Here is a 15056-nt window from a genome sequence, read left to right as displayed (position 1 = left end):
TAAGAGGGCAGCAAAGGATGCACTGCAGCGTGTTGCCCAAGGGGGTACGGCTAGGTCTGTGGCACAGATGACAGGTTTGGTTCTGTTGGACAACTCTGGATTATAAAATTACTCTTGTGAAGATTCCCAGCTGGTGCCAGACTCCAGCTACTGAGCTCATGACGTGCCCTGGGAAAAGCCCAATATAGGAGTGTTTGCTGAGCAGATGTTGAGTGAGGGCCTGGGAAGGGAAGCAGTGGATGGGTCCCCCATCAGCACACGTGATTCCTTCCTCTAGAGGACAAGCAATGCCACTTGCAAATGCATTATTTCCAGAGCTGCTTGATGATATAACACTGACAAAAGTGTGCTGAGTTTCTGCCACCACCTGGAGTTGAGTCTTGAGCTTTTAATTCCCCAAAAGAGCATATTGTGCAAAAGAGTGGGCATTCATCCCCCACCATCTGAGCTTCTCTCTTGCCAGCAGGCTGGGTGCAGGCATCCTGAGAGCAGAATGAGAACATGGCTGGCCTGCCGCACATCCCGGGCCCTGAGCACCTCCGTCCCTTCACACCTGCATCACTGGCTGCTATCGAGCAGCGCATTGCTGAGGCAGAGGCGCTCAAGATAAAGCGGCAACATGTGGAGATGCCCGAGGAAGAGGAGATCAAGCCCAGCAGTGACCTGGAAGCTGGGAAGAACCTGCCACTCATCTACGGTGATCCTCCCTTGGAGCTCATTGGGACACCTCTGGAGGACTTGGACCCTTTCTACAAGGACAAGAAGGTAAGGGGCAGAGCTCATGGTAGATGCGGTGTCCACAAAAGAAGAGTAAATCCCCTTTTCGCCCAGGCACACCCTGGGGTCTCACCTGAGTCCTTGTTGCTGAATCAACCCTTGACCATGGCCTCGAGTTGCTCTGATGGCTTCTCTGAACCAGAATCATCTGCATGGTGGTGCTTGGGCATCAGAAAAAGCATAATCTTCTCCTTCCTTGCCCTCGGTCTTTTGAAATCCAAATTGTGCATGGAGGAGCCAGCACTAAATGATTGGCAAGAGTTCTTCAGGAGGAGAAACAAATCTCCCTCTTCTTGTCTCCACAGACATTTATAGTCCTCAATAAAGGCAAGTCCATCTTCCGCTTCTCAGCAACCCCGGCTCTCTACCTGCTGGGACCCTTCAACCCCATCCGGAGAGGAGCCATCAAAGTGCTTATACATTCATATCCTTGATGAGGAGAGCAGCAGTCTCTCCACTGCCAGGTCAAAACCCGAAGTGCAGACTGTGAGCATGCCTAGGAAAGGACTGAGACAGGGATTTGCTGATGGTATGGGAGGTAAATCTCCTGGGCCAGCCCCAGATATGACCAAGACCTACTGCTGATCCTCTCCAGCGCTTTTGTGCCTTCCCAGGGAGCAGGTGCCCCAAGTGCCTGGTGAGCTTCTGTTTGGACAGATCAGAGAGGACAACAATGAGGTCAGGCTTCCCAAGAAAGTTGAAGTGCTCCCAGATCCGCAGAGCCTTGAAAAGAAGGAAAAGTGTTTATAGAAAAGGAGATCCTGTCCCAAGTGGGTGCAGGGTGACTTTGGGAGCTTTGGCAGAAGGAACCAGGGCATCAAGGTATGGGGAAGGAAGCAGTGTGAGCAGATTTGATGCTTTTAGTGAAAGGCAAGCAGAGACTGGAAATCAGAGAAGGTTTCCAGGAGCAGAAAGGGGGCTAGAATAAGTGAGATATGATCCTGACAGAGCTGTAGGTAGCAGCAGAGGTCTGGGGGGCAGGAGGTTGGAGGCAGGAGGATGATTATGGGAGTGTGTCCTGGGGAGAGTGGTGGGAGCTGTGTTCTGGGATGATGGGGAAGAATGAGCACCGGGTGCAAAACAGAGTCTGGTCCAGCACGGTGGAGATGGGTAAAGGAGATGAAAGAGAAGGTCTTGAACCATCTTGTGGGAGCAGGGGGGCTAAAGGGAGAGTATAAGCATGGGACCTAGCCAGGAGATGCTAGGAGGAGCAAACTACAGCATGAGAGCAAGGGGGGAGCCAGGACAGGAACAGGCTCTCAGCTTTACACCATCACATGCCCTTCAGCAGGCAGAACCAATGCCATAGCCATGGTGTTTCTCCTTGACCAAGTTTTAAATTATTCAGCATGTTCATCATGATCACAATTTTAACCAACTGTGTGTTCATGACGATGAGCAACCCCCCGGCGTGGTCCAAGAATGTGGAGTAAGTGCCCTGTATCCCATGACATCCCTTCTTCACAGGGCAATATCCCAGCTTAGGTCCTCCTGGAGATGCAGGACCGATGCTGAAGTAGAAGCACTGGGATCCAGGCACTCATGGGAGGAGGAGAGGTGTTGTATGGAGATGCTGGTGGCCCTTGTGATCTCAGATTTTCCACATTTGCAAAGAGCAGGGAGACACCTGCTCTTGTGGAGAGCGGACTTGTGGAGCCACCTCAAGCCTAATGGGATCCAAAGACCTTCTGTGACAGGAGACTGCTGCAGAGCAGGTTGGGCTGAGTGCATGGCGATGGTTTGGGAGGCTGGGCAGCTTGCTCCCCAAGATGACCTTGATGTCACTGGCCACAGGCAGGGGCTGACAAAGCCTCATGGCACCCACATTTGCCCTCTGACCCAGACAAGTATCCCAGCTTCCTTTTTGAGTCATTGTTCCTGTTTTAGATACGCCTTCACTGGCATATACACCTTCGAGTCCCTCATCAAGATACTGTCAAGAGGCTTCTGCATTGACAATTTTACATTCCTACGCGACCCGTGGAATTGGCTGGACTTCATGGTCATCTCCATGGCGTAAGTTCATTGGGATGGGGTAGGAGACCAGGCTGCCAAGCTCTGGCTTCACCACCTTGCCTCAGAGAGGGACCTGGGGGAGGAAAATGGGTCAAGAGGTGCATGGGCAGAGGTTCTGCCCACCTGATGCCACCTCTTCTCCCATCCCACAGCTATATCACAGAGTTCGTGGACCTGGGCAACATCTCAGCTCTCAGAACCTTCCGGGTCCTCCGCGCCCTGAAAACTATCACCGTAATTCCAGGTCAGAGTCAAAGAGCTTCCTTCCCAAGTTCTCCCTTTCCTTGATCTCAGGTTTTCCCATGGTCAAAGCACTTTACTGTTTTCCTTTAACACTTCTAAGAAAAAAAAAAAGGATTTGATAACATTCATGTGTTTTCCAATTAATAATTCAGCTTTTGAATCAGATCCAGCTGATTTTACACCCTTTAAATTAGCTGCAACTGGGGAAGGCCTCTGACAAGATAGACATGGTGTTTTTAGGGGGTCTTAGAGACTCCTCAAGTACATTTATTCTAATGTCAGATCTTGTGGGCTTAGTTAACAAGATGCTGATGAAGACACACAAAATTAGACCACAGGCAATAATTTACAGTGAAAAGTACCTTCATTTTGTGTCCCTTTGGGTTCCAAATCTTCAGTCTTTAGGTTTTGTTTTTCACAGTGATCAAAGAGGCTAAAAATTGCATTTCTTAATCCCTAGAATCTTATTTCTGGACTGATGTCCACCCAAGAGGCTATGCAGAAATAGATATTGTAAAAATAAATTGTTTTAGAACAACTGTCCTAAGCAGTTTCCCAACATAGACATACCCTTGGCGAACAGGATTTTACCTAAATAGCTGGAGGGTGGGAAAAAAAAAATCTGGCATGACAGGGCTAAAAATCATACGTATTTGGAGAAGTATCTCCATATGAGAAAGCTGCTTTAAAATTGATGTCCGAATGTCCCGGCTTTACCCATCAATCATTTATAGGCAGTGCCGGTAATAAAAATCTCCACTTCAAAGATCCGTTGAGGATCTGCCAGCCTCCTCCCTGCCATTGTATGGTGCAGGGTGAGAGAAAAACTTAATCCCTGATCTTAATGCAAACTGTCACTTCTGTCACCTTTGCTCAGAAGGAATTAGGCCAGATTGGAGGGGCCAGCTGGGCTCCCGACTGATGGTTGTAGGGAAGCATGTGGGTGTCTCGGAGCAGTGAATCTTCTCTGCAGCCAGAGCTCAGAGCATTCAGCCTCTACCTGTTGGGCCTGGCAGCTTTTCTGAGTGCCACTGCAAAGGACCTCATGGTCCTGGTGATTATGACCCCCCAGAAATGGATTTTGAAGAGATCAGCAAAAAAGTAAAATCAAAAGGAATTGAAGCTGCCAGGTTAAGACAGTCTGACTTGCAAAGCCCAGATGGTGTCTGGCCTGGGGAGACATTTATCCAAGAGGGGCTATTTTCAGAGAAGGATTACCCTGCCCAGCCAAATGTGGGGACAGGCGGAGGGGAACCAGGGATCTAACACGGGACAGAGCATGGAACCTGGGCCCAGGTGGTGGACATGGTCATCTTCACTAGCACTCTAGCATGTGGACCTCCCAGGTCTAGCCAGCATTCAAGAAGGATGTATCAGGTTGGCCATAATTAACTCCCCCAGGACTGAAGACAATTGTTGGGGCACTGATCCAGTCTGTGAAGAAGCTCTCAGATGTCATGATCCTTACTGTCTTCTGCCTGAGTGTGTTTGCCCTAATTGGCCTTCAGCTCTTCATGGGGAACCTTCGGAACAAGTGTGTGCGGTGGCCACCCCCCGTCAATGACACTCTGATGGGGGAATTTATGGAACTGGGCAACGACACATGGGCCAATGCAACACTCTATGGCAATCTCACCACCAACAGCACCTTTGATTTTGAGGCTTATCTCAACGATGAAGGTAAATGCTTACAGCTCCCCTTCTCTATTGACTGATTACCCTGATTTGTTCTTTGGGTTCCCCTGTTCTTTATCTGTGTCTGCCCAAGATGGTTTGCTCATACAGAACTTTTTGTCAAGGTGCTTCTATAGTACTGGGGCTGCACATGGACATGTGGGTGGAATAGGTTGTACATGATCACAGAATGGACAGATAGGACTAAATAACCCTTGTTGGGGAAATCTGAGTTCCCTGAGGATGCTAAACTCTTCCAGGGAGGTTTCGTCATGCAGAGCTATATGGAGAAGGTATCTGTGTGCTAGGCTGTGCTGTACTGCTGTGCTGAAAATGGAAATACTGTAAAATAAATTATTTTGTGGGGAAATCCCCCATGGGGTCACAGATCAAAGGCAGAAACTTTGCCTGTAGCAAGATGTGCTCAGGGATGTTCTCCAAAAGCTCTCACCCTTGGAGGCTTTGGCAGCCCTGATACATTTCTGCAGCAAGCAAAAGTGCTGCTAGGCAGCCCTGGGGACTTATTTCTGCTCACAGAGCTATGTAGTGGTGGGCTGGGCTCTGCATGGGTGTTTCACATCTTGTTTAGAACACCCAGCAGAAGGTCAGGTTACAGCTTAGCTGCTTTACCCAACTCTGTAAGTAGCCCTGAGATTAATTACAGGAAGGTTTCTTTGTAGGGGTGCAAATTCAATTTATAGGACGTAATGAATGCAGTGCAAATAGCAACAGTATGTTGTGGCTGTGTGTTCAACTTAGCAGATCTTTGGGCCTGGCCAATGCATGTTGCTTGGAGTTTCATAAGCGGGACAGCTCTGGAATGATCCCATGTAGGTTAAACAACAGCCAGGTGACAGGAAGGTGCAGCCTGGAATGCTCCAAGGAGCTCCAGCAATCCCTGTGAAACAGATTATTCCTGAAAACATTGAAGTAGGTGATGCCCAAAGTGGGGTTGAGCTGTCCTTTGCATTCTCCTGGAAACGGGTGTTTCCATGTATTGATCCATGTATCTCTGAGGTAGGTGACCCACGTCACCTCCCTTGGCTGGATCAATTGTTGTCTGTGCTTAAGCTGTAAAGATGAACTTTATAGACTTCTGGTCTTGCCTTTGTGAGTGTTTTTTTTTTCCCCAGGGAGGGAGTGGCTGGGATGGGAGCAGCAAGAGAAAGGCAACAATCATGGAACAGCAGTAGGCTCCTTTCCCAGACTTTTGGGGGTCCCTGGAGCTTCCATGCATCCAGTACCCCCTGGAAATGCCCCACTCTTTTGTATGCTTTCTCAGCAAAATATGTTGGCCCTGGTTTATACGAGAGACCCAGTGGCTGTTCACCCGAGCCCATTTCATTGGCATTTCCCAGTGCCTTTATTCACTTCCATGAATGTTTGCAATAGATCACATGTTAATATATCTTCCCAGGAGGCCTGGCCCTGGCCCCTTGACCATTTCCAAAGGTCTTTGTAGGCTTGGGAGTCATCCAGTTGAGTAGGTGAAACAAAGCAATGAGATCTAGCTGATCTGGTGCCAAGCAGTGTAATCCAAACAGCAAGGTCAGCAGAGAGGAGATGATAGCCCTGAGCCCAAAACTACGATTCTGGGGAATACATTTTCCAAGAATGCCAAGAATTTGGAATGATCCCTGCAATTTTCATGTCTTGCACTTTTCCCAACTACAAAGCAAATTTCTACTTTTTGGATGGAGCGCTGGATGCCCTCCTCTGCGGTAACAGCAGTGATGCCGGGTGAGTGGAGCTTGTGCTGGCTGTTGAGTCTTCTCAGTGTTTCCCTGGGAGGGGGAAGATGGTGGGTGCAGCAGCCTGCAGGACCACTTGTGCTTAGCAAAGCACAGGGCTGTGAAAGGGTGGTGGGAGCCCAAGGGTGGTGGGCTCTGGGCGTGAATGGCAAGGGCACCCCAGCTGTATCAGCCCAGGGGGTTCTGCTTAAACAAGGGACTGTTTTACAGGGGTTAAGCATTTTCCTGGGGTTACTCCTGGGACTGTTGGGGTGCAAGTGAGAGTAAAGGGTGGACTCAAGCCTTCTGCCCCTGTGGCTCCTTTGGCAGGAAGTGCCCTGAAGGATACCAGTGCATTAAAACGGGGAGGAACCCGAACTACGGCTACACCAGCTATGACACCTTCAGCTGGGCTTTCCTCTCTCTCTTCCGCCTTATGACGCAGGACTACTGGGAGAACCTCTTCCAGCTGGTAGGCATGCTTCTAACTGGAGCCAAGGATCTATGGGGCAGGTTTTCCTAGCAGAATGCCACCGACAATAGAACGAGCAAGTCAGAGGTGGTCAGCCTCCTTTTTTGGCCAGCGTTGGAGGCAGAATAAAGGTCTCAAGAGATCAGGAGCCTCAACCAGAGAGGTCCATGTATCTTGTGCTGCTTCAGAGCAGAAGCATGACCTTCAGCCATGCTTGCCAGGGTCTGGCATGGCTGCTAGGTCCCAGTACTCAGGGGAGACAAAAGCGAAATGTTGCATTTTCTACCATGAATAGGTAGTTGCCTAGCACAAGGTGAGACCTTTCATTGCAAGAGTCGCTGAGGTGGGGTAGCACTGAGAGAGCAAACAGGCCAGGGTGCGACGTGGCATGATATCAACCACCTCCTTTCCACAGACGCTGCGCGCAGCTGGGAAAACATACATGATCTTCTTCGTAGTGGTTATATTTCTTGGCTCCTTCTACCTCATCAACCTCATTCTTGCGGTGGTGGCTATGGCCTATGCAGAGCAAAATGATGCTACAATGCTGGAGGCACAACAGAAAGAGGAAGAGTTTCAGCAGCTCATGGAACAGTTGAAAAAGCATCAGGAGGAGCAAGAGAAACAGGTTGGTGGTATGGATGAACAGCGCAGTGAAGCCTGTGGCTCAGGAATAAGTGGGGAGGAGACAGTGACAAGTGTGGTGTCACGTCCATTTCTGTAAAACCAAAGAATAAACCCTGCTTTCTCCATAATAAGAAAAGATAAGAATGCGATGAATAACTATATTTTCAGTCACCAGATGAAAGGTGGAAAAAAAATGATTTCCCCAATTCCTCTCCAAAGACCAGCACAGGGAGCACCAAAAGGTAATAGATGGCTATAGTTTGGCTAAGTATTACTCAAGAAAATGAAAAGAAGAGGTAAGCAGCAACACATAAAAATCCACAGAAGTAATAATACATCTTTGTGCAGCATATCAAGGGCAGGGAGCCTGGCAGAGAGCCTGCATAGGGAGATCCCAAATGGGGTGAAAAACAAGCCTTTAAAGGAGTTAGGATAGTTGCAGCAAAGCTAGAAGAATTAACAAACCATTTGTCTCTGGACACCACTGGAGGTAGAATTAAGGGTTCAAGAGACCCAGAGGGGTCCCTGCATCCTGATGCTCTTTCAGAGCAGACACACGACTCTTGGCTCTGCTTGCCAAGTTCTGACAGTACTGCTCTCTCCCAGCACCTACGCTAATGCATATGTCTGATCCTGTAGACAGTTTGCAGTGATATTTTACACAGTAGGCATCAAACTGAGTGGTCTCTGAACTGCCTGATTTTTATCCATTTACTCCATTGCAGTCCTGGGGTATTATCTTAGGCTCTTTCCAGTTCTTAGGATTCTTTCCTTGGCAAAATAAACCTATAAAAATGTGGTAAAAGCTCCTCTAATGTCTGATGATGCTGCCTAGCCACTTTTAATATACTCTAATCATCATTTTGGCCTATGTAAGCAGAATTCCCAGGAGACATCCCAAAAAACTAATTATTAGCCTGGGCAAAAGACCAGCTTCCTCACTTAGAGATGCAAAATAGTGTTTTACTCTCCCTGCAGCCTCTATCTCTCCTTGCTTACCTGTGTCCAGCCACAACATCCTCCAAGGAAGTGGCTTTTGCTATTATCTGGCCATTGCTGTCTGTAGAATGACTCTGAGCAGGTCCTGCCCAAGGGATGGAGACTCCAGGCCTGGTCATCAATCTGGTGCCATTTTTTTTGCTGAACAAATTAACCAGTGAGTTGTCCAGAGGTTTTATCAAGGGGGAATCTCTTTTGTTATCACTAGCAGGCATGGAGAAGATCCAGAGAGGATAGGACTGAGGGCCAGGGCAAAGCAATAAATAGGCACGCAAATCTACTTAATATCCAGTCTATGAGTAATAGGAGTATGGAAATCCTGTTGTATTTGAGCCATTTGTGGTCCTGGCTCCAGGAGTGGGCCAAATGCTTTCCCAGAGAGGTTCCTGCTCCACTGCAGCACCATGGGCACTTGGTAATGAGCATTCGCAAAGCCAATTGTGATTGAAGTCAGGGTTCTACTTTTCAAATCAAAGTATCACATTTTGTAAGTTAAAATACTTCCAAGGTTACAAGGCTCGATTCAGTCCCTCTTTAGCCTAGTCACCCATGACTGCTGCAGGAAGGTCCCATGTGCTGCAGACAGCTGGGTGACGGGGATGTGTTTTTGGCACAGCTGCAGGACAGGCGCTCCAGCGGCAGCTCCCTGCCCAGCAGCACGGCGGTGAAGAAAAGTGACTCAGACCAAGGCCTGAGTAGCGACCAGGACAAGACCAAAGACTGCAATGGGCAAGTGGTCCCCAAGGTCGTGCTGGAACGGTCCGCTACAGTGATCGACGTATGTACTTGGCTCCGTGTCATTGCCTCCTCTTGAGTGTGCCCACCCCCATATACCCTGGTAGAGGGACGAAGGGAGATCCAGAATGCCACAACCCATCCCTGTCTCTCAATGGTTAGAGGTTGCAGACCACCTCTGGCTCCCACATTACACCCCAAATCTCTGAACCATGTCCCTCTCCCTTTTCTTTTCTCTGTTGTATCTTTAAGCACATTAATCTCCAGCACTCTGTGTTCATCGACTATGGCCTCGTCTCCTTCTAGTTCAATCCCACCAATGAAGCAGAGAAAGCAGACCGCAACCACCTCACTGTGGGCAGCCAAGATGTGTCAGGCCTTGAGAAAAGAGTGGGAAGTGCAGTCAGTGTCCTCTCCAATGCTGTGGAAGGTATGTTCTCTCTCAAACCGACTGAGAGACATTTCAAAGCAGCTGGGCTCGAAGTGCTCAGCACATGCTAGTGATGCAGGTTGTCCCAGGTCTCCTGCCCGGTGGTAGGAGTTGGCCATAGGGTCTCCTTATGGGAACTGTGTGCTGATGTGAGCAGAACTGGGGCCTCTGTTCCCCAGTTGGTCTGCCTTCTCTGATCTGTGGTTGGAGGGTCAGGTCCATAGGGTCACTGCTGGGTTCTCCATTCAGCCCTCATAAAAGACTCATAGATGTTCCTAATCTGCAGCAGGATCTCAGGAGAGTTCCTTTCTGATGGATTCAGGTGGTCTTCCCACATTGTGAGGACAGGCATTGATGTCATTTTTCCTTCCTGCCCTCAGAGCTAGAGGAAGCTCACCAGAAGTGCCCGTCTTGGTGGTACAAATTTGCCCACATGTTTCTGGTCTGGAACTGCTGCCCTTTGTGGCTGAAGCTGAAAGGGTTTGTCAAGATGGTGGTGATGGACCCCTTCGTGGACCTGGGTATCACTATTTGCATCGTGCTGAATACACTCTTCATGGCCATGGAGCACTACCCCATGACAGAGGAGTTTGAGAACGTGCTGTCCGTGGGGAACCTGGTAGGCAGCTACATGTGTCCTGTCCTTCCAAATTCGCAGCCAATCAATCCACGTGAGGGACAGATCCCTTGATGTGCTCATGTGACATCTGAGCAGCACTCATGCGTGCCTGGAAAGCTCCTTCTTAGCTACTGAGAAAGAGCTTGGGGTTTGGTCACAGCATCCCACTAACAAGATGGGCTTCAGGTTGTGGCTGAGATCAAGAGAACAGCGAAGATGATGTGGGTGATGGGATCAATCACCCATTCCTCCCTTTCTGCTGAAGCTTCTGAGCAGATGCCCTTCTCGCCCGGTGTGCCCCAGTATTGCTAATGCATGGCATGGCTTTGCAGAGCTTTCCTGAACAAGCCTGGGGTCAGGCCCATGCTGGTGCAAGCCCTGCCTGGTGGCATGGTGTCCTTGCAATGCTAGCAGTGTCCTTGCAGTGTTGGATGGCCATGTGCAGAGCAGGGGATAATTCTTGGTAACCTCCAGCATTCAGAAGCTGGAAACCTCTAGCAGCATCAAATAGAATAATAATAATCAGGGCTTTTTCCATTCCCATGTGAAATCACTGCAAATTTGTACTGTTCTGATTCCATAGGCATTTTTAGCAGCCTGCTCTGGCTGCTCCTATTTGGTTCTCGTGATACGTGGCTCTGAGTTGGGTGCAGTCTGGGACAAGTTCATGAGGCCCCAAAGGGCAGCCTGAAGGCTGGAGTAACGGAGGGACAGGAGAGCTCTATCGGAAGCTGAGCTCGCTGCCTCCTCTCCTCCCACCTTGCCTGGCCCTCTGCCTGCTTCCAGCACCTGCCGAGACCTCTCTGTACACAGGCACTTGAGTGACACATGCTGGGGCCCGAGCCATGGGCCAGCAGGATGACGCTCAGCACATAGCTGTTTTGTATCTTGTTTCATTCAGGAAATACAAGTGGATTAATCAGCTATTGCTCAAAGAACAGTCGTGCTGCAAAAATGGCTCTGGTGTTTCCTCTGGGATGGCGGCATTTTCTGTCTGTGACTAAACCTCAGAGCCCAGCACAGAGGAGCCAGTGGGGATTGGGGATTAGGTTGTTGTGAACAGCTAGATTGGGGTAGGAGCAGCGGCATCTCTCCTGGAGCCCTGCCATGGTCTCTCTGCACTCATCTACCTGTGCACAAGGTCTCATCACCCCAGTCCAGCTCAGAAAATCAGTGAAGAGAGCAGGCACAGAGGGTCTGATCAGGTGGCAGGAGCAGCAAAAGGGATGCTCATGGGCTGGCATGCAAAGAGCCATGTCGGGGACTGGTTTCACTGTTCTGAAGCATTTCTTCAGCCTTTCTTCTCTTCAGGGCAGAGGCAGGGACCTGCATGTCCCAGTGCAATCTGTCTCCAGCACAAAACTTGCTGTCAGGCCCTAACTAGAAATGCAATTACACTGAGGATGCTAATTGTCACTTAGCCGATCCCCCTCTGGAGTAATGTGATAATGCACAGGGTCATTATAGTGCCAGGAAAATAGTAATGTGGAGATGCTGGATCAGATTTCTCAGCACAGGGTTCAAGGCAGTGCCAGTGGGCAGGGGCAGCCCAGTAGCCACCCAGTTCCCAGTGCTGGGAATCCCCTGTGATTCAGCAGTCAGTCAGAGAGGTTGCTTTGCCAATGAGACTTCTTTCCCCCTGCCAGCACACACCTCTGCCAAGTCTTTTCAGAAGTGATCAGTGACCAATATTCCCAACCAGCCTTGCAAGCGATGCTGGGCGCTCAGCCTTGAACAGGGCTGCAGCTGCATGGCACAGGGTATGCTTTGGGAGAACCCCAAAAATGCAAACTGCCACCTACACCCAGGCTCAGCCCTTGCTGTCATGCAGACTCATGGGGTACTGTTTCCCACAGGTCTTCACAGGGATCTTCACAGCAGAGATGGTCCTGAAGCTCATTGCGCTGGACCCCTATGAGTACTTCCAGCAAGGCTGGAACATCTTCGACAGCATCATTGTCACGCTGAGCCTGGTGGAGCTGGGCCTGGCCAACGTGCAGGGGCTCTCTGTTCTCCGCTCCTTCCGCCTGGTAGGTGCTGTGGGGCCGAGCTGTGCACAAGGGTTGTGGATGGGGTCACCCCTGGCATGGAGAACCTCTCCTTCAAGCTCCCTGGCTGTGGCAGTCACCAGCTTACCTTATGTTTAACAATAATGCTGCTGGTCAATAGCTGTTTAGGAGCACTGGGATGTGTGTTCTTTCCCAAGCAGTCAAACATTTAGTTCCTCCTGTCCTTACACAACAGCAGTGCGAACATCTAATCCCAGCCTTGCAGCCCTGCTGACACCTTGTGGCAAAGAAAGCCCCCAGCAACTCAACGCCTTGTCTCCTTCCTCCTTGCAGCTGAGGGTTTTCAAACTTGCCAAGTCCTGGCCCACCCTGAATATGCTCATCAAGATCATTGGCAACTCGGTGGGTGCCCTGGGGAACCTCACTCTGGTACTGGCCATCATCGTCTTCATCTTCGCTGTGGTGGGGATGCAGCTCTTTGGGAAGAGCTACATGGAGTGTGTGTGCAAGATCTCCCAGGACTGCACGCTGCCCCGCTGGCACATGCATGACTTCTTCCACTCCTTCCTCATTGTCTTCCGCATCCTCTGTGGAGAGTGGATTGAGACCATGTGGGACTGCATGGAGGTGGCTGGCCAGACCATGTGCCTCATTGTCTTCATGATGGTCATGGTTATCGGGAACCTCGTGGTGAGTATAGGAGCCTGGAATGGGCACCTGGTGAAATAGATCATCTACAGGAATCTTCCTATAGGCTGGGTCTTGCAGGATTTGTATAGGAGCAGAGCCATAGGGTTTGATTTCCCGCCTGTATATTCAAAGGCCAGCATGGGGCTATGCTGTGTGCTCAGGTCTTTATAATCTAGGATGAGAACCAGCTCCTGCCTGAGGGACTTTATGCTGAAATCAGATGAGGAACAAAAGGGGAAACTGAGGGGAAAAAAAAAAAAAAAGGTTTGACTTTGATGGTGGACTTTAGGGAGATATGGGAGCAACTTTGGGACCAAGGGAAGCTCGTCTTAAGACATCACTTTCCTCTGCATATGGCTTCATCTCTCTCAGTCTGATCCAGGTGACAGACCCAGGGTGAATACCCTTCTGTGGGTCCTTTTTCTCCAGCCCTGCAAGCCTGTGTGCCCTGGCGAACCCCAGCCACAGTCACCCTCTTCCCAGCCCATTGGCCTCCTCATCCTCAAGCCCTGAACCTGTCCCTGTTTACCTCCACTCTAACCGAGCCATTAGTGCCCCGCAGTGCTGCCCATGCTGCAAGTGCCAGGCGAGAGTGAAGTCTTTTCTAAACTTGGTATCCTGCTTGCTGATGGCTTTCAAGCTTGTTTTCCAGGCTCCGCAAGCCCTGCTCTCCCTTCTTAAGGAGCAAGGCAGGGAGGGGCAGAGGCTTGCCGAATCGCTCCTATTACTTGTCGGGGTTGTGTAAGCCCTTTGGAATTTGCTTTGAAAGACTATCTGCTGAGGGAGCTGCTGGCACCTCCCTCTGCACGCAGGACGGCTGCTCCAGGCCCGGGCCAGCACAGCCCTCCAGTGGAGCGACGGTAGCCTGCGTTTTATCCCTTTACCCCAGGGCTCAAGTCGTGGACTTCATTAGGGAACAGAAAGTCAGGATTGGGGTACATTGCCTTGCCCAGAGCTGATCCCACAGCTTATCCCACACATAATGAAGCTTCATACCAACCATGACCTGAAGCCAAGAGCAGTCACCTCCGTGCCTGCCTTGATCCAAAACCTCGCTGGGACTGAGCTTTCATCATTTGTTTCTAGTAGTACTTTTAAGGGCATCCTATTTTTCTGAATCATGATGCAAAAACAGGCTGTAAATCCACTTGCAAACAGCAGAAGCATCTCCAGGATGGTTTGCAGACACCATGGTTCCCTCTCCCACCAGAAGGTCCTTGGAGACCTTTCCGATTGTGGAGCAAGTCTGTGGAGGGCTTAAGGTTTAGCCATCCCCCCAGGGGTTGCTCCTAGAAGACAGGCAGTAGGATGTCCTGCTGTCCTGGAGTTGGGGAGATTCTGCCAGACTAGAATTTGCACCCCAGTTTTCTGGTCAAGTTTGACAGCTCCTGCTGTGCTCCTTCAAAGGGATAACTTAAACCCTAAGCAAGCACTGCCTTCTTCATCCACTGCATCAGAGCCTTCTCCTATATCTTGGATATTTTCACTTCCTGGAACATGTCCCATACAGTCTCCTGAGCATCCTGGCTACAAGGAGGTGTGTATTTCTCCCCCACTTCCCCTCCAGTGGGATGAGGCAGAGGCCAGTCGTCCTTTACCATTAATGACACTTCGAGCATTTCCTTTGGAGTTATTAAGGGAAAAGGGAGGAAGTCAGTCGGGTGAGAAGGTAATGGACTCCTGTCAAAAAAGACAGTGCCAAAAGCAACAGAAACTATTAACTGTAATTGGTACTTAATGTAAGTATTAAACCGATGGGATACAAGGGATTTATTTAAAGATGCGATTTAAGTCATATGGTATGAGCCATGTGAAAACAGCAGTGACCTTGAATAGCAGCTAATTCCCTTCTCAGATATGCGGCTGGCGCAAAAAGGCACAAACTTCAACAGCTGTGGGCTTGCTCCAACGGCCGACTTTGTGCAGCAAGTGCACCTCTTGGATGTTCTTTGCCAATGATCCTTGTGCCATGAGGAGAGCTTGTCCTGCTTCCCATATTATTTGCTGCACTAGAGTCTGATTTTCTTGCGCAAAG

General features: G+C 49.8%; 1 protein-coding gene across 1 annotated transcript in view; it reads left to right on the top strand.

Annotated features, from left to right (window-relative positions):
- Positions 1–468: 468 nt before the first annotated feature.
- Positions 469–15056, top strand: part of SCN4A (sodium voltage-gated channel alpha subunit 4) — a 30019-nt gene continuing 15431 nt past the window's right edge. The window contains exons 1-14 of the mRNA XM_088537148.1: positions 469–765; positions 1083–1203; positions 2119–2206; positions 2665–2793; positions 2946–3037; positions 4438–4716; positions 6387–6450; positions 6771–6912; positions 7328–7540; positions 9155–9316; positions 9580–9703; positions 10084–10322; positions 12179–12352; positions 12665–13021. Of these exons, the coding sequence (XP_088393274.1) occupies positions 502–765; positions 1083–1203; positions 2119–2206; positions 2665–2793; positions 2946–3037; positions 4438–4716; positions 6387–6450; positions 6771–6912; positions 7328–7540; positions 9155–9316; positions 9580–9703; positions 10084–10322; positions 12179–12352; positions 12665–13021 (2448 nt within the window). The 5' untranslated portion in view covers positions 469–501. The remainder of the gene's footprint in view (positions 766–1082; positions 1204–2118; positions 2207–2664; positions 2794–2945; positions 3038–4437; positions 4717–6386; positions 6451–6770; positions 6913–7327; positions 7541–9154; positions 9317–9579; positions 9704–10083; positions 10323–12178; positions 12353–12664; positions 13022–15056) is intronic.

The sequence above is a fragment of the Tinamus guttatus genome, unplaced genomic scaffold (assembly GCF_059628265.1).
Source record: "Tinamus guttatus ecotype Peru unplaced genomic scaffold, ASM5962826v1 Tinamus_guttatus_pri_ptg000732l, whole genome shotgun sequence".
In the NCBI taxonomy this organism is placed as follows: domain Eukaryota; kingdom Metazoa; phylum Chordata; class Aves; order Tinamiformes; family Tinamidae; genus Tinamus; species Tinamus guttatus.
The sequence above is the reverse complement of the archived record's forward strand: the minus strand, read 5'-3'. Positions and strand labels throughout refer to the sequence as shown.